General features: G+C 58.1%; 1 protein-coding gene across 4 annotated transcripts; it reads left to right on the top strand.

Annotated features, from left to right (window-relative positions):
• Positions 1-1,360: 1,360 nt before the first annotated feature.
• MAPK7 (mitogen-activated protein kinase 7) lies at positions 1,361-20,447 on the top strand. 4 transcript variants are annotated; one of them, XM_054053031.1, is made up of 7 exons: positions 1,361-1,471; positions 3,051-3,192; positions 4,529-4,694; positions 7,410-8,509; positions 11,380-11,792; positions 14,635-14,762; positions 20,106-20,447. In XM_054053031.1, the coding sequence occupies exons 2-7, from the start codon at positions 3,051-3,053 to the stop codon at positions 20,251-20,253; spliced, it is 2,097 nt and encodes a 698-aa protein (XP_053909006.1). In that variant the 5' UTR covers positions 1,361-1,471; the 3' UTR covers positions 20,254-20,447. The 4 variants fall into 4 exon arrangements, with proteins under 4 accessions (XP_053909006.1, XP_053909007.1, XP_053909009.1 ...); XM_054053032.1 differs by lacking the exon at positions 1,361-1,471 and having other exon boundaries at positions 3,053-3,192; positions 4,534-4,694; XM_054053034.1 differs by lacking the exons at positions 1,361-1,471; positions 3,051-3,192 and adding an exon at positions 3,352-3,366 and having other exon boundaries at positions 4,534-4,694.
• Positions 20,448-22,694: the final 2,247 nt, after the last annotated feature.

The following is a 22,694-nucleotide window of genomic DNA, read 5'->3' as shown; positions in this document are numbered from 1 at the left end:
CCCCTTCCCTCCCTCTCTGTAAATACCAAAGGGGGGTCCAGACCCCCCCCAAACCCCCTGTAAATATGGCGGACCCCCCCCCCCCTTGTACATAGTGTGGAAATGGGGGGGGACCCCCACTTTTTATAAAGCGCCTCCGGCTTTGACAGAGACTCGAGGGGCAAAAAGGGTCCGGGGGGGCAAAAAGGGGGGTCTGGGGGGGCAAAAAGGGGTGTTTGGGGGGCAAATGGGGGTCCGGGGGGGCAAAAAGGGTCCGGGGGGGCAAAAAGGGGGGTCTGGGGGGGCAGAAAGGGGGGTCTGGGGGGCAAAAAGGGGGGTCTGGGGGGGAAAAAGGGGGGTTTCGGGGGCAAATGGGGGTCCGGGGGGGGGCAAATGTGGGGGAAAAGGGGGGTCCGGGGGAGCAAATGGGGTCCTTGGGGGGGGAAATGGGAGTTACGTGGGGGTCGGGGGGGGCAAACAGGGTTTGGGGTTCATGGTGGGGGGTCAAAGGGCTCCTGGAGGCTTTGGGGGGCATTAGGGGTGGGTGGGGATTCTATGGGTCTCTGTGGGTCTCTATGGGGTCTCTATGGGTCTCTATGGGGTCTCTGGGGGTCTCTATGGGGTCTCTATGGGTCCCTATGGGGTCTCTATGGGGTCTCTGTGGGTCTCTATGGGTCTCTGTGGGTCCCTATGGGTCTCTATGGGGTCCCTATGGGTCCCTGTGGGTCTCTATGGGGTCCCTATAGGTCTCTGTGGGTCTCTATGGGTCTCAGTGAGTCTCTATGGGGTCTCTATGGGTCTCTGTGGGTCTCTATGGGGTCTCTATGGGTCTCTGTGGGTCTCTATGGGTCTCTAGGGGTCACTATGGGTCTCTGTGGGGTCTCTGTGGGTCTCTATGGGGTCTATGGGGTCTCTATGGGTCTCTGTGGGTCTCTATGAGGTCTCTATGGGTCCCTATAGGTCTCTATGGGTCTCTATTGGGTCTCTATGGGGTCTCTATGGGGTCTCTGTGGGTCTCTATGGGGTCTATGGGGTCCCTATGGGTCCCTATGGGTCTCTATGGGGTCTCTATGGGTCTCTATGGGGTCCCTATAGGGCTCTATAGGTCTCTATACTTCCTCTCTCGCCGCTGTTATCGCCGCGGCTCCTCCTCCGCTGACGTCACCCACAGACGCCCCGGGGGTGGGCGTGGCCTCAGCGCCCGTCGCTCGCTCATTGGCTGCAGGCGCGGAGGGCGGGGGGGCGTGGCTTCGTTTAGGCGGGAACTCTGCGTGGGCGTGGCCTGTGCGGCCAGACGCGCTCTGACTGGGCGGGAACGGGGAGGGGTGGGGGCGTGGCCTCAGGGGCGCGGAACGAGGAAACGGGGCGTGGCCTCAGCGCCAGACGCTCTGATCTCTGATTGGCTGAAGCCGCCCAGGAGGGGGCGTGGCCTGAGCGGCGCCACATCCGGGAGCGACTCCGGGACGGGAGAGGCGCGAGAGGGGGAACAGAGGTGAGAGAGAGAGAGAGAGAGGGGGGACCCCGGGGGAAGGGGGGGGCGGTCACCATGGCAACAGCCCCGGGAGGGGCGGGGCGGGAGCGGTCACCATGGCAACAGCCCCGGGAGGGGCGGGGGGGGGGGGAGCGGTCACCATGGCAACAGCCCCGGGAGGGGCGGGGGGGGGAGCGGTCACCATGGCAACAGCCACGGGGGGGGCGGGGGGGGGAGCGGTCACCATGGCAACAGCCCCGGGAGGGGCGGGGGGGGGGGAGCGGTCACCATGGCAACAGCCACGGGGGGGCGGGGGGGGTTATGGGTCTGTGGCACTTATGGGTCTGTGGTTATGGGTCTGTGGCGCTTATGGGTCCGTGGTTATGGGTCTGTGGCACTTATGGGTCTGTGGTTATGGGTCTGTGGCACTTATGGGTCTGTGGTTATGGGTCTGTGGCACTTATGGGTCTGTGGTTATGGGTCTGTGGCGCTTATGGGTCTGTGGCACTTATGGGTCTGTGGCACTTATGGGTCTGTGGTTATGGGTCTGTGGCGCTTATGGGTCCGTGGTTATGGGTCTGTGGCACTTATGGGTCTGTGGTTATGGGTCTGTGGTACTTATGGGTCTGTGGCACTTATGGGTCTGTGGTTATGGGTCTGTGGCGGTTATGGGTCTGTGCTACTTATGGGTCTGTGGCACTTATGGGTCCTTGGGATGTGTGGGTCCCTGATCTATGGGTCAGGCTCTACTGGCTTGAGCTCTGTGGGTCAGGCTCTATGGGTCGCGCTATGGGTCTGCCCCACAGATGCTGCATCGGGGGCTGCTTTCCCTTCTCTATGGGTCACTCTATGGTGTCTCTATGGGTCTCTATGGGGTCTCTATGGGTCTCTATGGGGTCTCTATGGGGTCTCTGGGGGTCTCTATGGGGTCTCTGTGGGTCTCTGTGGGTCTCTATGGGGTCTCTATGGGTCTCTATGGGTCTCTATGGGGTCTCTATGGGTCTCTATGGGTCTCTGTGTGTCTCTATGGGTCTCTATGGGTCACTATGGGTCTCTGTGGGTTGCTATGGGTCACGCTATGGGTCTCTATGGGGTCTCTATGGGGTCTCTATGGGTCTCTGTGGGTCTCTATGGGTCTCTGTGGGGTCTCTATGGGTCTCTGTGGGTCTCTGTGGGTCTCTATGGGGTCTCTGTGGGTCTCTATGGGTCTCTATGGGGTCTCTGTGGGTCTCTGTGGGTCTCTATGGGTCTCTATGGGGTCCCTATGGGTCTCTATGGGGTCTCTATGGGTCTCTATGGGGTCTCTATGGGTCTCTGTGGGTCTCTGTGGGTCTCTATGGGGTCTCTATGGGTCTCTGTGGGTCTCTATGGGGTCTCTGTGGGTCTCTGTGGGTCTCTATGGGGTCTCTGTGGGTCTCTGTGGGTCTCTATGGGGTCTCTATGGGTCTCTGTGGGTCTCTGTGGGTCTCTATGGGTCTCTGTGGGTCTCTATGGGTTACTATAAGGTGTCTATGGGTGTCTATGGGTCGCTATGGGTCTCTATTGGTCTCTATGGGTTTCTATGGGTCGCTATGGGTCACGCTATGGGTCTGCCCCACAGATGCTGCGCCGCGGTCCCCTCTCCCTTCTCGGCGTTTGCTCTCTCGATGTCACTTTCGACGTTGGCGACGAATACGAAGTGATCGAAACCATCGGCACCGGCGCCTACGGCGTCGTCAGCTCTGCGCGGCGCCGCGACACCGGTCTGACCCCCAACTGCTGCCCCATAGCGCCCCACAAGTGCCCCACAGCGCCCCACAGCCTGCCCCACAGCGCCCCATAACCTCTGCTCCATAGAACCCCATAACCTGACCCATAGAGCCCCACAACTGCCCCACAGCGCCCCATAACCTGCCCTGCGCGGCGCCGCGACACCGGTCTGACCCCCAACTGCTGCCCCATAGCGCCCCACAACTGCCCCACAGCGCCCCACAGCCTGCCCCACAGCGCCCCATAACCTCTGCTCCATAGAACCCCATAACCTGCCCCACAGCGCCCCATAACCTGCCCCATAGTGCCCCACAATGTACCCTATAGTGCCCCATAACTGCCCCATAGATCCCCATAACGTACCCTATAGTGCCCCATAATCTGCCCCACAGCGCCCCACAATGTGCCCTATATCATCTCACAATGTGCCCCATAGCGCCCCACAACCTGCCCCATAGCGCCCTACAACCTGCCCCATAGCGCCCCAACCTCTGCCCCATAGCACCCCATAACCTGCCCCATAGTGCCCCATAACTGCCTCATAGAGCCCCACAACCTGCCCCATAGAACCCCATAACCTGACCCATAGCGCCCCACAATGTACCCCATAGCGCCCCATAACCTGCCCCATAGAACCCGACAACTGCCCCATAGCGCCCCACAACTGCCCCATAGCGCCCCACAATGTGCCCCATAGCGCCCCATAACCTGCCCCATAGCGCCCCATAACCTGCCCCATAGCACCCCATAACTGCCCCATAGTGCCCCATAACCTCTGCCCCATAGCGCCCCATAATCTGCCCCATAGCACCCCATAATCTGCCCCATAACGCCCCAATCTCTGCCCCATAGCACCCCAACCTCTGCCCCATAGCGCCCCACAGCCTGCCCCATAGAACCCCATAACCTGCCCCATAGTGCCCCACAATGTGCCCCATAGCGCCCCATAACTGCTCTATAGAGCCCCATAACCTGCCCCATAGCGCCCCACAACCTGCCCCATAGCGCCCCACAACCTGCCCCATAGAACCCCATAACCTGCCCCACAGCGCCCCACAACCTCTGCCCCATAGCGCCCCACAACTGCCCCATAGCGCCCCACAATGTGCTCCATAGCGCCCCATAACCTCTGCCCCACAGAGCCCCATAACCTGCCCCATAATGCCCCACAACTGCCCCATAGACCCCCCCAAACCTTCCAGAACCTTCTGATACCCCCCCCGACCCTCTCTGAAGCCCCTCCAGACCTTCATTCCCCCTTCCCACCCCTTCCGGAACGTTCCAGAAGCCCTCGTTCCCCCCCCCCCATTGGTTGTGGTGCTCCTCCAGGACAGGCGGTGGCCATCAAGAAGATCCCCAACGCCTTCGATGTGGTCACCAACGCCAAACGGACGCTGCGAGAGCTGAAGATCCTCAAACACTTCAAACACGATAACATCATCGCCATCAAAGACATCCTCAAACCCACCGTCCCCTACGGAGACTTCCGCTCCGTGTGAGTCCACGGCGTGGTGGGACCCACAGGAACATCTCCAACTCCTCCTGTGGGGCAGGAGAAGACCTGGGGTGGAGTCTATGTGGGGCCAAAGGGGTGGGAGAACCCATAGGAACATCTCAAAGTCATCCTGTGGGCCACGAGGAGACGTGGGGTGGAGTCTATGTGGTGGTAGAACCCATAGGAACATCTCCAACTCTTCCTATGGGCCACGAGGAGACGTGGGGTGAAGTCTATGTATCTCCATAGTGGTGGTAGAACCCATAGGAACATCTCCAACTCCTCCTATGAGCCACGAGGAGACGTGGGGTGGAGTCTATGTGGTGGTGGGACCCATAGGAACATCTCCAACTCTTCCTATGAGCCACGAGGAGACGTGGGGTGGAGTCTATGTATCTCCATAGTGGTGGTGGAACCCATAGGAACATCTCAAAGTCATCCTGTGGGGCACGAGGAGACGTGGGGTGGAGTCTATGTGGTGGTGGAACCCATAGGAACATCTCCAACTCTTCTTATGGTGCACAACGAGACGTGGGGTGGAGTCTATGTGGTGGTAGAACCCATAGGAACATCTCCAACTCTTCCTATGGGGCAGGAGGAGACGTGGGGTGGAGTCTGTGTGGTGGTGGAACCCATAGGAACATCTCCAACTCCTCCTGTGGGGCACGAGGAGACGTGGGGTGGAGTCTATGTGGTGGTAGAACCCATAGGAACATCTCCAACTCCTCCTGTGAGCCACGAGGAGACGTGGGGTGGAGTCTGTGTGGTGGTGGGACCCATAGGAACATCTCCAGCTCCTCCTGTGGGGCAGGAGAAGACCTGGGGTGGAGTCTATGTGGGGCCAAAGGGGTGGGAGAACCCATAGGAACATCTCCAACTCATCCTATGGGCCACGAGGAGACGTGGGGTGGAGTCTATGTGGTGGTGGAACCCATAGGAACATCTCAAACTCTTCCTATGGGCCACGAGGAGACCTGGGTTGAAGTCTATGTATCTCCATAGTGGTGGTGGAACCCATAGGAACATCTCCAACTCTTCCTATGAGCCACGAGGAGACGTGGGGTGGAGTCTATGTGGTGGTGGGACCCATAGGAACATCTCCAACTCATCCTATGGGCCATGAGGAGACGTGGGGTGGAGTCTATATGGCTCCATAGTGGTGGTAGAACCCATAGGAACATCTCCAACTCTTCCTATGGTGCACGAGGAGACGTGGGGTGAAGTCTATGTGGAGCCAAAGGGGTGGTAGAACCCATAGGAACATCTCAAAGTCATCCTGTGGGGCACAATGAGACGTGGGGTGGAGTCTATGTGGTGGTAGAACCCATAGGAACATCTCCAACTCCTCCTGTGAGCCACGAGGAGACGTGGGGTGGAGTCTGTGTGGTGGTGGGACCCATAGGAACATCTCCAACTCCTCCTGTGGGCCACGAGGAGACGTGGGGTGGAGTCTATGTGGGGCCAAAGGGGTGGTAGAACCCATAGGAACATCTCAAAGTCATCCTATGGGGCAGGAGGAGACGTGGGGTGGAGTCTATATGGTGGTGGGACCCATAGGAACATCTCCAACTCTTCCTATGAGCCACGAGGAGACGTGGGGTGGAGTCTATGTGGTGGTGGAACCCATAGGAACATCTCCAACTCCTCCTATGGGCCACGAGGAGACGTGGGGTGGAGTCTATATGGCTCCATAGTGGTGGTAGAACCCATAGGAACATCTCCAACTCTTCCTATGGTGCACGAGGAGACGTGGGGTGGAGTCTATGTGGGGCCAAAGGGGTGGTAGAACCCATAGGAACATCTCCAACTCATCCTATGGGCCACGAGGAGACGTGGGGTGGAGTCTATGTGGTGGCGGAACCATAGGAATATCTCCAACTCCTCCTATGGGGCACAATGAGACGTGGGGTGGAGTCTATGTGGTGGTGGAACCCATAGGAACATCTCCAACTCCTCCTGTGGGCCACGAGGAGACGTGGGGTGGAGTCTATGTGGGGCCAAAGGGGTGGTAGAACCCATAGGAACATCTCAAAGTCATCCTATGGTGCACAATGAGACGTGGGGTGGAGTCTATGTGGTGGTGGAACCCATAGGAACATCTCAAAGTCATCCTATGGGCCACGAGGAGACGTGGGGTGGAGCCTATGTGGGGCCAAAGGGGTGGTGGAACCCATAGGAACATCTCCAACTCTTCCTATGAGCCACGAGGAGATGTGGGGTGGAGTCTATGTGGTGGTGGAACCCATAGGAACATCTCCAACTCTTCCTATGAGCCATGAGGAGACGTGGGGTGGAGTCTATGTGGTGGTGGAACCCATAGGAACATCTCCAACTCCTCCTATGGGGCACGAGGAGACGTGGGGTGGAGTCTATGTGGTGGTAGAACCCATAGGAACATCTCCAACTCCTCCTGTGAGCCACGAGGAGACGTGGGGTGGAGTCTATGTGGTGGTAGAACCCATAGGAACATCTCCAACTCTTCCTATGGGGCAGGAGGAGACGTGGGGTGGAGTCTGTGTGGTGGTGGGACCCATAGGAACATCTCCAACTCCTCCTGTGGGCCACGAGGAGACGTGGGGTGGAGTCTATGTGGTGGTAGAACCCATAGGAACATCTCCAACTCCTCCTATGAGCCACAAGGAGACGTGGGGTGAAGTCTATATGGCTCCATAGTGGTGGTAGAACCCATAGGACCATCTCCCGTTCCTTCCCCAGCTACGTCGTCCTGGACCTGATGGAGAGCGACCTCCACCAGATCATCCACTCCTCTCAACCCCTCACTTTGGAACACGTCCGCTATTTCCTTTACCAACTCCTCCGCGGCCTCAAATACATCCACTCGGCCAACGTCCTCCACCGCGACCTCAAACCTTCCAACCTTTTGGTCAACGAGAACTGCGAGTTAAAGATCGGCGACTTCGGAATGGCGCGCGGCCTCGGCTCCGATCCCGACCATTCCAAAGCTTTCTTAACGGAATACGTGGCCACGCGCTGGTACCGCGCCCCGGAGCTTCTCCTCTCCCTCCACCGCTACAGCCGCGCCATCGACGTGTGGTCGGTCGGTTGTATCTTCGCCGAAATGTTGGGAAGGCGCCAACTTTTTCCCGGTCGGAATTATATCCATCAACTCCAACTCATTATGGCCGTCCTGGGGACACCGCCGCCTTCCGTCATGGCGGCCATCGGCGCCCAAAGGGTGAGGTCTTACTTACAGAGCCTTCCGCCGCGACCGCCCGTACCGTGGCGCCACCTTTTCGGCGACGCCGAAGCGTCGGCGTTGGCGTTGTTGGAACGGATGTTGAGGTTCGATCCTCGCGAACGCCTCGGTGTCGCCGAAGCCCTTCGCCACCCCTTTTTGGCCAAATACCACGATCCGGAAGATGAACCGGAATGCGTTCCGGCCTTCGATTTCGCTTTCGACCGCCGCGTTCTCACCAAAGAGGAGATCAAAGCCGCCATCGTGGCCGAGATCGAGGACTTCCACGCCCGACGCGACGGTATCCGGCGTCAAATCGCCTTCGCGCCCGACCGCCGCCATGATGCCACCATCGCCGCGGCGAACGTCAACACCACCACCGCCGCCTCCTCGATGGCCGACGCCGTTTGGCGTTGCGCCGATGTGGATATGGCGAGTCCCGGCTGCGGCGCTGGTGGCGATTGTCCTATGGAGTCTCCGCGGGTGAAGGCGGAACCGGGAGGAGCGGCGGTGGTGGCGGCGGCGGCGGCGCCCAAACGCGACGGCGCTATCTCGGACGACACCAAAGCGGCGCTGAAAGCGGCGCTGCTCAAATCGGCGCTGAGGAATAAAAGCAAAGGTGGGGGATGAGCCCATCCCAGGGGTTCCGTTGGGGATCCGTTGGGCTCCGTTGGGGCTCCGTTGGGGTCCATTGGGTTCCGTTGGGTTCCATTGGGGTCCATTGGGGTCCATTGGGTTCCATTGGGGTCCATTGGGTCCCATTGGGTTCCATTGGGCTCCGTTGGGCTCCATTGGGGTCCATTGGGTTCCATTGGGGTCCATTGGGCTCCATTGGGTTCCATTGGGCTCCATTGGGTCCCATTGGGCTCCATTGGGGTCCATTGGGGTCCATTGGGTTCCATTGGGCTCCGTTGGGGTCCATTGGGCTCCGTTGGGCTCCATTGGGGTCCATTGGGTTCCATTGGGGTCCATTGGGCTCCATTGGGCTCCATTGGGTTCCATTGGGCTCCATTGGGTTCCATTGGGCTCCATTGGGCTCCATTGGGGTCCATTGGGTTCCGTTGGGCTCCATTGGGGTCCATTGGGGTCCATTGGGTTCCATTGGGCTCCATTGGGCTCCATTGGGTTCCATTGGGCTCCATTGGGGTCCATTGGGCTCCATTGGGCTCCATTGGGGTCCATTGGGCTCCATTGGGGTCCATTGGGCTCCATTGGGCTCCATTGCGTTCCATTGGGCTCCATTGGACTCCATTGGATTCCATTGGGTTCCATTGGGTTCCATTGGGGTCCATTGGGTTCCATTGGGCTCCAATGGGGTCCATTGGGTTCCATTGGGGTCCATTGGGTTCCATTGAGTTCCATTGGGTTCCATTGGGTTCCATTGAGTTCCATTGGGCTCCATTGGGTTTCATTGGGTTCCATTGGGGTCCATTGGGTTCCATTGGGTCCCATTGGGTCCCATTGAGTCCCATTGGGCTCCATTGGGTTCCATTGGGTTCCATTGAGTTCCATTGGGCTCCATTGGGTTCCATTGGGGTCCATTGAGTCCCATTGAGTTCCATTGGGGTCCATTGGGCTCCATTGGGCTCCATTGGGTTCCATTGGGGTCCATTGAGTCCCATTGGGTTCCATTGGGTTCCATTGGGTTCCATTGGGCTCTATTGGGGTCCATTGGGTTCCATTGGGCTCCATTGGGGTCCATTGAGTCCCATTGAGTTCCATTGGGCTCCATTGGGTTCCATTGAGTTCCATTGGGGTCCATTGGGTTCCATTGGGGTCCATTGGGTTCCATTGGGCTCCATTGGGTTTCATTGGGTTCCATTGGGGTCCATTGGGTTCCATTGGGTCCCATTGGGTCCCATTGGGTCCCATTGGGTTCCATTGTGTTCCATTGGGTTCCATTGAGTTCCATTGGGCTCCATTGGGTTCCATTGGGGTCCATTGAGTCCCATTGAGTTCCATTGGGGTCCATTGGGCTCCATTGGGTTCCATTGGGGTCCATTGAGTCCCATTGGGTTCCATTGGGTTCCATTGGGCTCTATTGGGGTCCATTGGGTTCCATTGGGCTCCATTGGGGTCCATTGAGTCCCATTGAGTTCCATTGGGCTCCATTGGGTTCCATTGAGTTCCATTGGGGTCCATTGGGTTCCATTGGGGTCCATTGGGTTCCATTGGGCTCCGTTGGGGTCCATTGGGGTCCATTGGGTTCCATTGAGTTCCATTGGGCTCCATTGGGTTCCATTGAGTTCCATTGGGTCCCATTGAGTTCCATTGGGTTCCATTGAGTTCCGTTGGGTTCCATTGAGTTCCATTGGGTTCCATTGGGTCCCATTGAGTTCCATTGGGCTCCATTGGGTTCCATTGGGTTCCATTGGGTTCCATTGGGTTCCATTGAGTTCCATTGAGTTCCATTGGGTTCCATTGGGCTCCATTGGGTTCCATTGGGTCCCATTGAGTTCCATTGGGCTCCATTGGGTTCCATTGAGTTCCATTGGGCTCCATTGTGTTCCATTGGGTTCCATTGGGGTCCATTGGGTTCCATTGGGCTCCGTTGGGGTCCATTGGGGTCCATTGGGTTCCATTGGGGTCCATTGGGCTCCATTGAGTTCCATTGGGCTCCATTGGGTTCCATTGAGTTCCATTGAGTCCCATTAAGTTCCATTGGGCTCCATTGGGTTCCATTGAGTTCCATTGGGTTCCATTGGGCTCCATTGGGTTCCATTGAGTCCCATTGGGTTCCATTGAGTCCCATTGAGTTCCATTGAGTTCCATTGGGTTCCATTGAGTTCCATTGAGTCCCATTGAGTCCGATTGAGTTCCATTGAGTTCCATTGGGTTCCATTGGGCTCCATTGAGTTCCATTGGGTTCCATTGGGCTCCATTGAGTTCCATTGGGTTCCATTGAGTTCCATTGGGTTCCATTGGGTTCCATTGGGCTCCATTGAGTTCCATTGGGTTCCATTGGGTTCCACTGAGTTCCATTGGGTCCCATTGGGCTCCATTGAGTTCCATTGGGTTCCATTGGGCTCCATTGAGTTCCATTGGGTTCCATTGCGTTCCATTGGGTTCCATTGGGTTCCATTGAGTGCCATTGAGTTCCATTGGGTTCCATTGGGTTCCATTGGGCTCCATTGAGTCCCATTGAGTTCCATTGGGTTCCATTGGGTTCCATTGGGCTCCATTGAGTCCCATTGAGTTCCATTGGGTTCCATTGAGTTCCATTGAGTCCCATTGGGTCCCATTGGGTTCCATTGAGTTCCATTGAGTGCCATTGAGTTCCATTGAGTTCCATTGGGTTCCATTGGGTTCCATTGGGCTCCATTGGGTTCCATTGAGTTCCATTGAGTTCCATTGGGTTCCATTGGGCTCCATTGGGTTCCATTGGGTTTCATTGAGTTCCGTTGGGTCCCATTGGGTCCCATTGAGTTCCATTGAGTCCCATTGAGTCCCATTGGGTTCCATTGGGTTCCGTCCCCTCCCTCCCGGCAGAGCCCCCGTGTGCGGCTCCGGAGGCTCCGGAATGCCGGAAGCCGGTGACGGCAGCGGAACGCCAACGTGAACGGGAGGAGAAGCGCCGCCGCCGCCAGGAACGGGCGAAGGAACGGGAGAAGAAGCAACGGGAACGCGAGCGCCGGGAGGGACGCAATGATGGCCTCCGCGGCATCGTCCTCACCGACGACGACCGCCACCTCCTGGAGCGATGGACCAAAATGAGAGACGGAGCCCCACCGCGACCCACGGCGCCGCCGCCGCCGCCCCACACGGACCCCAACGCCACCGCCATCGCCAACGCCAACGCCGAGGCCTGGACGGCGCCCGAGGGGTGGAACGACGCTCCGGGCGGCGCCGGAGCCACCGACGCCGACGTGGCCACCGTCACCCAACAGCTCTCCAAGTCCCAGGTGGGGGGGGGGAGGGGAGGGGAGGGGAGTGGGGGTTGAGTGGAGGTGGAGTGGAGTGGAGTGGAGTGGAGTGGAGTGGAGTGGAGTGGAGTGGAGTGGAGTTGGAGTGGAGTGGAGTGGAGTGGAGTTGAGTGGGGGTTGAGTTGAGTGGAAGTTGAGGTTGAGTTGAGGTTGAGTGCAGTTGGGGTTGAGTGGAGTTGAGTGGAGTGGAGTTGAGTGGGGGTTGAGTGGAGTGGGGGTTGAGTTGAGTGTGTGCTGAGTGTGAGCTGAGTGTGGTCTGAGTGTGTGCTGAGTGTGCGCTGAGTGTGGGCTGAGTGTGTGCTGAGTGTGGTCTGAGTGTGTGCTGAGTGTGCGCTGAGTGTGTGCTGAGTGTGCGCTGAGTGTGAGCTGAGTGTGCGCTGACTGTGAGCTGAGTGTGTGCTGAGTGTGCGCTGAGTGTGGTCTGAGTGTGAGCTGAGTGTGGGCTGAGTGTGAGTTGAGTGTGGTCTGAGTGTGGTCTGAGTGTGCGCTGAGTGTGCGCTGAGTGTGTGCTGAGTGTGGTTTGAGTGTGCGCTGAGTGTGCGCTGAGTGTGAGCTGAGTGTGTGCTGAGTGTGGGCTGAGTGTGTGCTGAGTGTGGTCTGAGTGTGCGCTGAGTGTGCGCTGAGTGTGCGCTGAGTGTGTGTTGAGTGTGGTTTGAGTGTGTGCTGAGTGTGAGCTGAGTGTGTGCTGAGTGTGGTCTGAGTGTGTGCTGAGTGTGGTCTGAGTGTATGCTGAGTGTGTGCTGAGTGTGCGCTGACTGTGAGCTGACTGTGAGCTGAGTGTGCGCTGAGTGTGCGCTGAGTGTGCGCTGAGTGTGGTCTGAGTGTGCGCTGAGTGTGTGCTGAGTGTGGTCTGAGTGTGTGCTGAGTGTGCGCTGAGTGTGCGCTGAGTGTGCGCTGAGTGTGGTCTGAGTGTGTGCTGAGTGTGGGCTGAGTGTGTGCTGAGTGTGCGATGAGTGTGGTCTGAGTGTGCGCTGAGTGAGTGCTGAGTGTGTGCTGAGTGTGGGCTGAGTGTGCGCTGAGTGTGAGCTGAGTGTGGGCTGAGTGTGCGCTGAGTGTGCGCTGAGTGTGCGCTGAGTGTGGGCTGAGTGTGCGCTGAGTGTGCGCTGAGTGTGTGCTGAGTGTGGTTTGAGTGTGTGCTGAGTGTGTGCTGAGTGTGCGCTGAGTGTGTGCTGAGTGTGTGCTGAGTGTGGTTTGAGTGTGAGCTGAGTGTGTGCTCAGTGTGCGCTGAGTGTGTGCTGAGTGTGGTCTGAGTGTGCGCTGTGTGCTGAGTGTGCGCTGAGTGTGCGCTGAGTGTGAGCTGAGTGTGCGCTGAGTGTGTGCTGAGTGTGCGCTGAGTGTGGTCTGAGTGTGTGCTGAGCGTGGTCTGAGTGTGTGCTGAGTGTGTGCTGAGTGTGGTTTGAGTGTGGGCTGAGTGTGTGCTGAGTGTGTGCTGAGTGTGGGCTGAGTGTGTGCTGAGTGTGTGCTGAGTGTGCGCTGAGTGTGGTCTGAGTGTGTGCTGAGCGTGGTCTGAGTGTGTGCTGAGTGTGTGCTGAGTGTGGTTTGAGTGTGGGCTGAGTGTGGTCTGAGTGTGGTCTGAGTGTGTGCTGAGTGTGTGCTGAGTGTGGGCTGAGTGTGGGCTGAGTGTGGTCTGAGTGTGGTCTGAGTGTGTGCTGAGTGTGCGCTGAGTGTGCACTGAGTGTGGTCTGAGTGTGTGCTGAGTGTGTGCTGAGTGTGGTCTGAGTGTGGTTTGAGTGTGTGCTGAGTGTGGTCTGAGTGTGCGCTGAGTGTGCGCTGAGTGTGCGCTGAGTGTGAGCTGAGTGTGTGCTGAGTGTGCGCTGAGTGTGGTCTGAGTGTGCGCTGAGTGTGGTCTGAGTGTGCGCTGAGTGTGAGCTGAGTGTGAGCTGAGTGTGTGCTGAGTGTGTGCTGAGTGTGGGCTGAGTGTGCGCTGAGTGTGCGCTGAGTGTGTGCTGAGTGTGGTCTGAGTGTGCGCTGAGTGTGCGCTGAGTGTGCGCTGAGTGTGGGCTGAGTGTGGGCTGAGTGTGGTCTGAGTGTGCGCTGAGTGTGAGCTGAGTGTGGTCTGAGTGTGTGCTGAGTGTGAGCTGAGTGTGTGCTGAGTGTGAGCTGAGTGTGTGCTGAGTGTGTGCTGAGTGGGGGTTGAGTGCCATTGGGGTTGAGTTGAGTTGAGGTTGAGTTGAGGTTGAGTGGAGTGGGGATTGAGTGGGGGTTGGTGGAGTTGAGTTGAGTGGAGTTGAGGTTGAGTTGAGTGGGAGTTGAGTGGGGGCTGAGTGGGGGTTGAGTGGAGTTGGGGTTGAGTGGGGGTTGAGTGGAGTTGAGTGGAGTGGAGTTGAGTGGGAGTTGAGTGGGGGCTGAGTGGGGGTTGAGTGCCGTTGGGGTTGAGTGGGGGTTGAGTGGGGGTTGAGTGGAGTGGAGTGGAGTTGAGTGGAGTTGGGGTTGAGTTGAGTGGGGGTTGAGTGCCGTTGGGGTTGAGTTGAGTGGAAGTTGAGGTTGAGTTGAGGTTGAGTGGAGTGGAGTGTGGGTTGAGTGGGGGTTGAGTGGAGTTGAGGTTGAGTGGAGTTGAGTAGTGTGGGGGTTGAGTTGAGTGGGGGTTGAGTGGGGGTTGAGTGGGAGTTGAGTGGGGGTTGAGTGGGAGTTGAGTGGGGGTTGAGTGGAGTTGAGTGGGGGTTGAGTGGGGGCTGAGTGGGGGTTGAGTAGGGGTTGAGTTGAGTGGGGGTTGAGTTGAGTGGAAGTTGAGGTTGAGTTGAGTGTGGTTTGAGTGTGCGCTGAGTGTGCTCTGAGTGTGCGCTGAGTGTGCGCTGAGTGAGCGCCGCGGGGGTCCCCGCAGGTGGAGGACCCTTTGCCGCCGGTCTTCGCGGGGACCCCCAAAGGCAGCGGCGCCGGATACGGCCTCGGCTTCGACCTCGAGGAGTTCCTCTCTCAGTCCCTCGACATGGACGGAGACCCCAAGGAGAGGTGACCCCGGGGTCACGCAGGGGTCACTTGGGGGGCACTTGGGGGGCAGAGGGGGGCACTTGGGGGGCACTCGGGGGGCACTTGGGGGGCACTCAGAGGACACTCGGGGGGCTCAGAGGGACCTTAAGGGGACGTTGGAGGCCACGTGGGATGGGGTTCCACCACCCTCAGGGGGACCCTCAGCCCCATAGATGACCCTTCTGCCCCATAGATGACCTCTCAGCCCCATAGATGACCCCTCGGCCCCATAGTTGACCCCTCAGCCCCATAGATGACCCCTCAGCCCCATAGTTGACCTCTCAGCCCCATAGATGACCCCTCAGCCCCATAGATGACCCCTCAGCCCCATAGATGACCCCTCAGCCCCATAGTTGACCCTTCAGCCCCATAGTTGATCCCTCAGCCCCATAGATGATCCCTCAGCCCCATAGTTGGCCCCTCAGCCCCATAGATGACCCCTCAGCCCCATAGTTGACCCTTCAGCCCCATAGATGACCCCTCAGCCCCATAGATGACCCCTCAGCCCCATAGATGACCCCTCAGCCCCATAGATGACCCCTCAGCCCCATAGTTTACCCCTCGGCCCCATAGTTGACCCCTCAGCCCCATAGATGACCCCTCAGCCCCATAGATGACCTCTCAGCCCCATAGTTGACCTCTCAGCCCCATAGATGACCCTTCAGCCCCATAGATGACCCCTCAGCCCCATAGATGATCCCTCAGCCCCATAGTTGACCCCTCAGCCCCATAGTTGACCCCTCAGCCCCATAGATGACCCCTCAGCCCCATAGTTGACCCCTCAGCCCCATAGTTGACCCCTCAGCCCCACAGTTGACCCCTCAGCCCCATAGTTGACCCCTCAGCCCCATAGATGACCCCTCAGCCCCATAGATGACCTTTCAGACCCATAGTTGACCCCTCAGCCCCATAGATGACCCCTCGGCCCCATAGTTGACCCCTTCAGCCCCATAGTTGACCCCTCAGCCCCATAGTTGACCCCTCAGCCCCATAGATGACCCCTCGGCCCCATAGATGACCCCTCAGCCCCATAGTTGACCCCTCAGCCCCATAGTTGACCTCTCAGCCCCATAGATGACCCCTCAGCCCCACAGTTGACCCCTCAGCCCCATAGTTGACCTCTCAGCCCCATAGTTGACCCCTCAGCCCCATAGATGACCCCTCAGCCCCATAGATGACCCCTCAGCCCCATAGTTGACCCTTCAGCCCCATAGATGACCCCTCAGCCCTATAGTTGACCTCTCAGCCCCATAGATGACCCCTCAGCCCCATAGTTTACCCCTCAGCCCCATAGATGACCCCTCAGCCCCATAGTTGACCCCTCAGCCCCATAGATGACCCCTCAGCCCCATAGATGACCCCTCAGCCCCATAGTTGACCCCTCAGCCCCATAGATGACCCCTCGGCCCCATAGATGACCCCTCAGCCCCATAGTTGACCCCTCAGCCCCATAGATGACCCCTCAGCCCCATAGATGACCCCTCAGCCCCATAAATGACCCCTCAGCCCCACAGTTGACCCCTCAGCCCCATAGATGACCCCTCAGCCCCATAGTTGACCCCTCAGCCCCATAGATGACCCCTCAGCCCCATAGTTGACCCCTCAGCCCCATAGATGACCCCTCAGCCCCATAGATGACCCCTCAGCCCCATAGTTGACCCCTCAGCCCCATAGATGACCTCTCAGCCCCATAGTTGACCCCTCAGCCCCATAGATGACCCCTCAGCCCCATAGATGACCCCTCAGCCCCATAGTTGACCCCTCAGCCCCATAGATGACCCCTCAGCCCCATAGATGACCCCTCAGCCCCATAGTTGACCCCTCAGCCCCATAGTTGACCCCTCAGCCCCATAGATGACCCCTCAGCCCCATAGATGACCCCTCAGCCCCATAGTTGACCCTTCAGCCCCATAGATGACCTCTCAGCCCCATAGATGACCCCTCAGCCCCATAGTTGACCCCTCAGCCCCATAGATGACCCCTCAGCCCCATAGTTGACCCCTCAGCCCCATAGATGACCCCTCAGCCCCATAGTTGACCTCTCAGCCCCATAGATGACCCCTCAGCCCCATAGATGACCCCTCAGCCCCATAGATGACCCCTCAGCCCCATAGATGACCCTTCAGCCCCATAGATGACCCCTCAGCCCCATAGATGACCCCTCAGCCCCATAGTTGACCCCTCAGCCCCATAGATGACCTTTCAGCCCCATAGTTGACCCCTCAGCCCCATAGTTGACCCCTCAGCCCCATAGATGACCCCTCAGCCCCATAGTTGACCCCTCAGCCCCATAGATGACCCCTCAGCCCCATAGTTGACCCCTCAGCCCCATAGATGACCCCTCAGCCCCATAGTTGACCCCTCAGCCCCATAGATGACCCCTCAGCCCCATAGTTGACCCCTCAGCCCCATAGATGACCCCTCAGCCCCATAGTTGACCCCTCAGCCCCATAGATGACCCCTCAGCCCCATAGATGACCCCTCAGCCCCATAGTTGACCCCTCAGCCCCATAGTTGACCCCTCAGCCCCATAGATGACCCCTCAGCCCCATAGTTGACCCCTCAGCCCCATAGTTGACCCCTCAGCCCCACAGTTGACCCCTCAGCCCCATAGATGACCCCTCAGCCCCATAGTTGACCCCTCAGCCCCATAGATGACCTTTCAGCCCCATAGTTGACCCCTCAGCCCCATAGATGACCCCTCAGCCCCATAGATGATCCCTCAGCCCCATAGATGACCCCTCAGCCCCATAGATGACCTTTCAGCCCCATAGTTGACCCCTCAGCCCCATAGATGACCCCTCAGCCCCATAGTTGACCCCTCAGCCCCATAGTTGACCCCTCGGCCCCATAGATGACCCTTCAGCCCCATAGATGACCCCTCAGCCCCATAGTTGACCCCTCAGCCCCATAGTTGACCTCTCAGCCCCATAGATGACCCCTCAGCCCCATAGTTGACCCCTCAGCCCCATAGTTGACCTCTCAGCCCCATAGTTGACCCCTCAGCCCCATAGATGACCCCTCAGCCCCATAGTTGACCCCTCAGCCCCATAGATGACCCCTCAGCCCCATAGTTGACCCCTCAGCCCCATAGATGACCCCTCAGCCCCATAGTTGACCCCTCAGCCCCATAGATGACCCCTCAGCCCCATAGATGACCCCTCAGCCCCACAGTTGACCCCTCAGCCCCATAGATGACCCCTCAGCCCCATAGTTGACCCCTCAGCCCCATAGATGACCCCTCAGCCCCATAGATGACCCCTCAGCCCCACAGTTGACCCCTCAGCCCCATAGATGACCCCTCGGCCCCATAGATGACCTCTCAGCCCCATAGATGACCCCTCAGCCCCATAGATGACCCCTCAGCCCCATAGATGACCCTTCAGCCCCATAGATGACCCCTCAGCCCCATAGATGACCTCTCAGCCCCATAGATGACCCTTCAGCCCCATAGATGACCCCTCAGCCCCATAGATGACCCCTCAGCCCCATAGATGACCCTTCAGCCCCATAGATGACCCCTCAGCCCCATAGATGACCTCTCAGCCCCATAGATGACCCTTCAGCCCCATAGATGACCTCTCAGCCCCATAGATGACCCTTCAGCCCCATAGATGACCTCTCAGCCCCATAGATGACCCTTCAGCCCCATAGATGACCCCTCAGCCCCATAGATGACCTCTCAGCCCCATAGATGACCCTTCAGCCCCATAGTTGATCCCTCAGCCCCATAGATGACCCCTCAGCCCCATAGTTGACCCTTCAGCCCCATAGATGACCCCTCAGCCCCATAGTTGACCCCTCAGCCCCATAGATGACCCTTCAGCCCCATAGTTGACCCCTCAGCCCCATAGATGACCCCTCAGCCCCATAGTTGACCCCTCAGCCCCATAGATGACCCCTCAGCCCCATAGATGACCCCTCAGCCCCATAGTTGACCCCTCAGCCCCATAGATGATCCCTCAGCCCCATAGTTGACCCCTCAGCCCCATAGATGACCCCTCAGCCCCATAGATGACCCCTCAGCCCCATAGTTGACCCCTCAGCCCCATAGATGACCCCTCAGCCCCATAGTTGACCCCTCAGCCCCATAGTTGACCCCTCAGCCCCATAGATGACCCCTCAGCCCCATAGATGACCCCTCAGCCCCATAGATGACCCTTCAGCCCCATAGATGACCCCTCAGCCCCATAGATGACCCTTCAGCCCCATAGATGACCTCTCAGCCCCATAGATGACCCTTCAGCCCCATAGATGACCTCTCAGCCCCATAGATGACCCTTCAGCCCCATAGATGACCCCTCAGCCCCATAGATGACCTCTCAGCCCCATAGATGACCCTTCAGCCCCATAGTTGATCCCTCAGCCCCATAGATGACCCCTCAGCCCCATAGTTGACCCTTCAGCCCCATAGATGACCCCTCAGCCCCATAGTTGACCCCTCAGCCCCATAGATGACCCTTCAGCCCCATAGTTGACCCCTCAGCCCCATAGATGACCCCTCAGCCCCATAGTTGACCCCTCAGCCCCATAGATGACCCCTCAGCCCCATAGTTGACCCCTCAGCCCCATAGATGATCCCTCAGCCCCATAGTTGACCCCTCAGCCCCATAGTTGACCCCTCAGCCCCATAGATGACCCCTCAGCCCCATAGTTGACCCCTCAGCCCCATAGATGACCCCTCAGCCCCATAGATGACCCCTCAGCCCCATAGTTGACCCCTCAGCCCCATAGATGACCCCTCAGCCCCATAGTTGACCCCTCAGCCCCATAGTTGACCCCTCAGCCCCATAGATGATCCCTCAGCCCCATAGATGGCTCCCGGCGGCCATATTTGCCTCCTGGTGGCCATATTTGGCTCCCGGCGGCCATATTTGCCTCCCGGTGGCCATATTTGGCTCCTGGCGGCCATATTTGCCTCCTGGTGGCCATATTTGGCTCCCGGCGGCCATATTTGCCTCCCGGCGGCCATATTTGCCTCCCGGCGGCCATATTTGGCTCCTGGCGGCCATATTTGCCTCCTGGTGGCCATATTTGGCTCCCGGTGGCCATATTTGCCTCCCGGCGGCCATATTTGCCTCCCGGCAGCCATATTTGGCTCCCGGTGGCCATACTTAGCTCCCGGCGGCCATATTTGCCTCCCAGTGGCCATATTTGCCTCCCGGCGGCCATATTTGCCTCCTGGTGTCCCCGTTTGGTGGCTCCCGGCGGCCATATTTGGCTCCCGGCGGCCATATTTGGCTCCCGGCAGCCATGATTGGCTCCCGGCAGCCATGTTTGGCTCCCGGCGGCCATGTTTGGCTGAGTGCCGTTGCGTGGCCGCAGTCAGGGCGATTCGGCGCCGCTGTCGGCGTCGCTCTTGGCCGATTGGCTCGAGGTTCACCGCCTCAGCCCCGACGCCCTCGAGAGCCTTCAGCGCGACCTCCAACTGCCCTCGCCCATGGTCCTGGCCGACGACGGACCCACGGCGTGACCCACGGCGCGACCCACGGCATCGACCACCGGCCCCGAACCACCGCCGCAATCTCAGCGCCCGCCTCGGAACTTCGTCTCCTGCCCCACAGATCCATCGGTTCCTGCCCCACAGATCCACTTCCTGCCCCACAGATCCATTTCCTGCCCCACAGATCCATTTCCTGCCCCACAGATCGATTTTCAGCCCCACAGATCCATCTCCTGCCCCATAGATCCATTTCCTGCCCCATAGATCCATTTCCTGCCCTATAGATCCATCTCCTGCCCCACAGATCCATCATTTCGTGCCCCATAGATCCATTTTCTGCCCCACAGATCCATTTTGTGCCCCACAGACCCATTTCCTGCCCCATAGATCCATTTTCTGCCCCACAGATCCATTTTCTGCCCCATAGATCCATCACTTCCTGCCCCATAGATCCATTTCCAGCCCCACAGATCCATTTTCTGCCCCACAGATCCCTCATTTTCAGCCCCACAGATCCATTTTCAGCCCCACAGATCCATTTTGTGCCCCACAGCTCCATTTTCTGCCCCACAGATCCATTTCCTGCCCCACAGATCCATTTTCTGCCCCACAGATCCATTTCCTGCCCCACAGATCCATTTCGTGCCCCACAGATCTATTTTGTGCCCCATAGATCCATTTTCTGCCCCACAGATCCATTTCCTGCCCCATAGATCCATTTCCAGCCCCATAGATCCATTTTCTGCCCCACAGATCCCTCATTTTCAGCCCCACATATCCATTTCCTGCCCCACAGATCCATTTCCTGCCCCATAGATCCATTTCCTGCCCCACACATCCACTTCCTGCCCCACTTCCTGCCCCACAGATCCACTTCCTGCCCCACACATCCATCATTTTCAGCCCCACAGATCCATCTCCTTCCCCACAAATCCATTTCCTGCCCCACACATCCACTTCCTGCCCCACACATCCACTTCCCGCCCCACTTCCTGCCCCATAGATCCACTTCCTGCCCCACTTCCTCCATTAAACCCCTGCGCCCCCTTTGCGGGGGGGCGGGTAGTTGAGTTGGTCCTTAACTAGTTGAGCAACTAGTTAACTGGTTGGGTGGTGGTTAACCCGCCCGGGGGGGGTTGGGTGGGGGGCGGATGGGTGGTTGTGGGGCGGTGGTTCATGGGGTGGAGTCCCTTCTTCTCCATCCATGGAGGGTCCAACGGCGATGGTGGAACTCAACCGCCCCCCAAAGGTCAACCCAAGGGACACCAAAATGGCCGCCAAAGGTCATCTCAACTCAAGCCATGATCTCTCTTTAGGGTCACTCCAACCCAAATGCCACCAAAATGGCCTCCAAAGCTCCTCCCAACTCAACCCATGACCTCTCCTGAAGGTCACCGCACCCCAAATGCCACCAAAATGGCCTCCAAAGCTCCTCCCAACTCAACCCATGACCTCTCTTGAAGGTCATCCCAACCCATGACCTCTCTTTAGGGTCATTCTGACCCAATGGACACCAAAATGGCCGCCAAAGGTCTTCCCAACCCAACCCATGACCTCTCTTGAAGGTCATTCTGACCCAAATACCACCAAAATGGCCTCCAAAGGTCATCTCAACTCAACCCATGACCTCTCCTGAAGGTCAACCCAACCCATGACCTCTCTTTAGGGTCATTCTGACCCAACTGCTGCCAAAATGGCCTCCAAAGCTCCTCCCAACTCAACCCATGACCTCTCTTTAGGGTCATTCCAACCCAACTATGGCCAAAATGGCCTCCAAAGGTCATCTCAACTCAACCCATGACCTCTCTTTAGGGTCACTCCAACCCAACTACCACCAAAATGGCCTCCAAAGGTCCTCCCAACCCAACCCATGACCTCTCCTGAAGGTCAACCCAACCCATGACCTCTCTTTAGGGTCATTCTGACCCAATGGACACCAAAATGGCCTCCAAAGGTCATCTCAACCCAAGCCATGACCTCTCCTGAAGGTCATTCCGACCCAACTGCTGCCAAAATGGCCTCCAAAGGTCCTCCCAACTCAACCCATGACCTCTCCTGAAGGTCATCCCAACCCATGACCTCTCTTTAGGGTCATTCTGACCCAACTACGGCCAAAATGGCCTCCAAAGGTCCTCCCAACTCAACCCATGACCTCTCTTTAGGGTCACTCCGACCCAACTACGGCCAAAATGGCCTCCAAAGGTCCTCCCAACCCAACCCATGACCTCTCTTGAAGGTCATTCTGACCCAAATACAACCAAAATGGCCCCCAAAGGTCATCACAACCCAACCCATGACCTCTCCTGAAGGTCAACTCAACCCATGACCTCTCTTTAGGGTCACTCCGACCCAACTATGGCCAAAATGGCCTCCAAAGGTCATCTCAACTCAACCCATGACCTCTCTTTAGGGTCATTCCAACCCAACTACGGCCAAAATGGCCTCCAAAGGTCCTCCCAACCCAACCCATG

Source organism: Cuculus canorus, chromosome 38 (genome assembly GCF_017976375.1).
Source record: "Cuculus canorus isolate bCucCan1 chromosome 38, bCucCan1.pri, whole genome shotgun sequence".
NCBI classification, from domain to species: Eukaryota; Metazoa; Chordata; class Aves; order Cuculiformes; family Cuculidae; genus Cuculus; species Cuculus canorus.
Note: the sequence above shows the minus strand (reverse complement) of the source record. Positions and strands in the feature narration are given on the sequence as shown.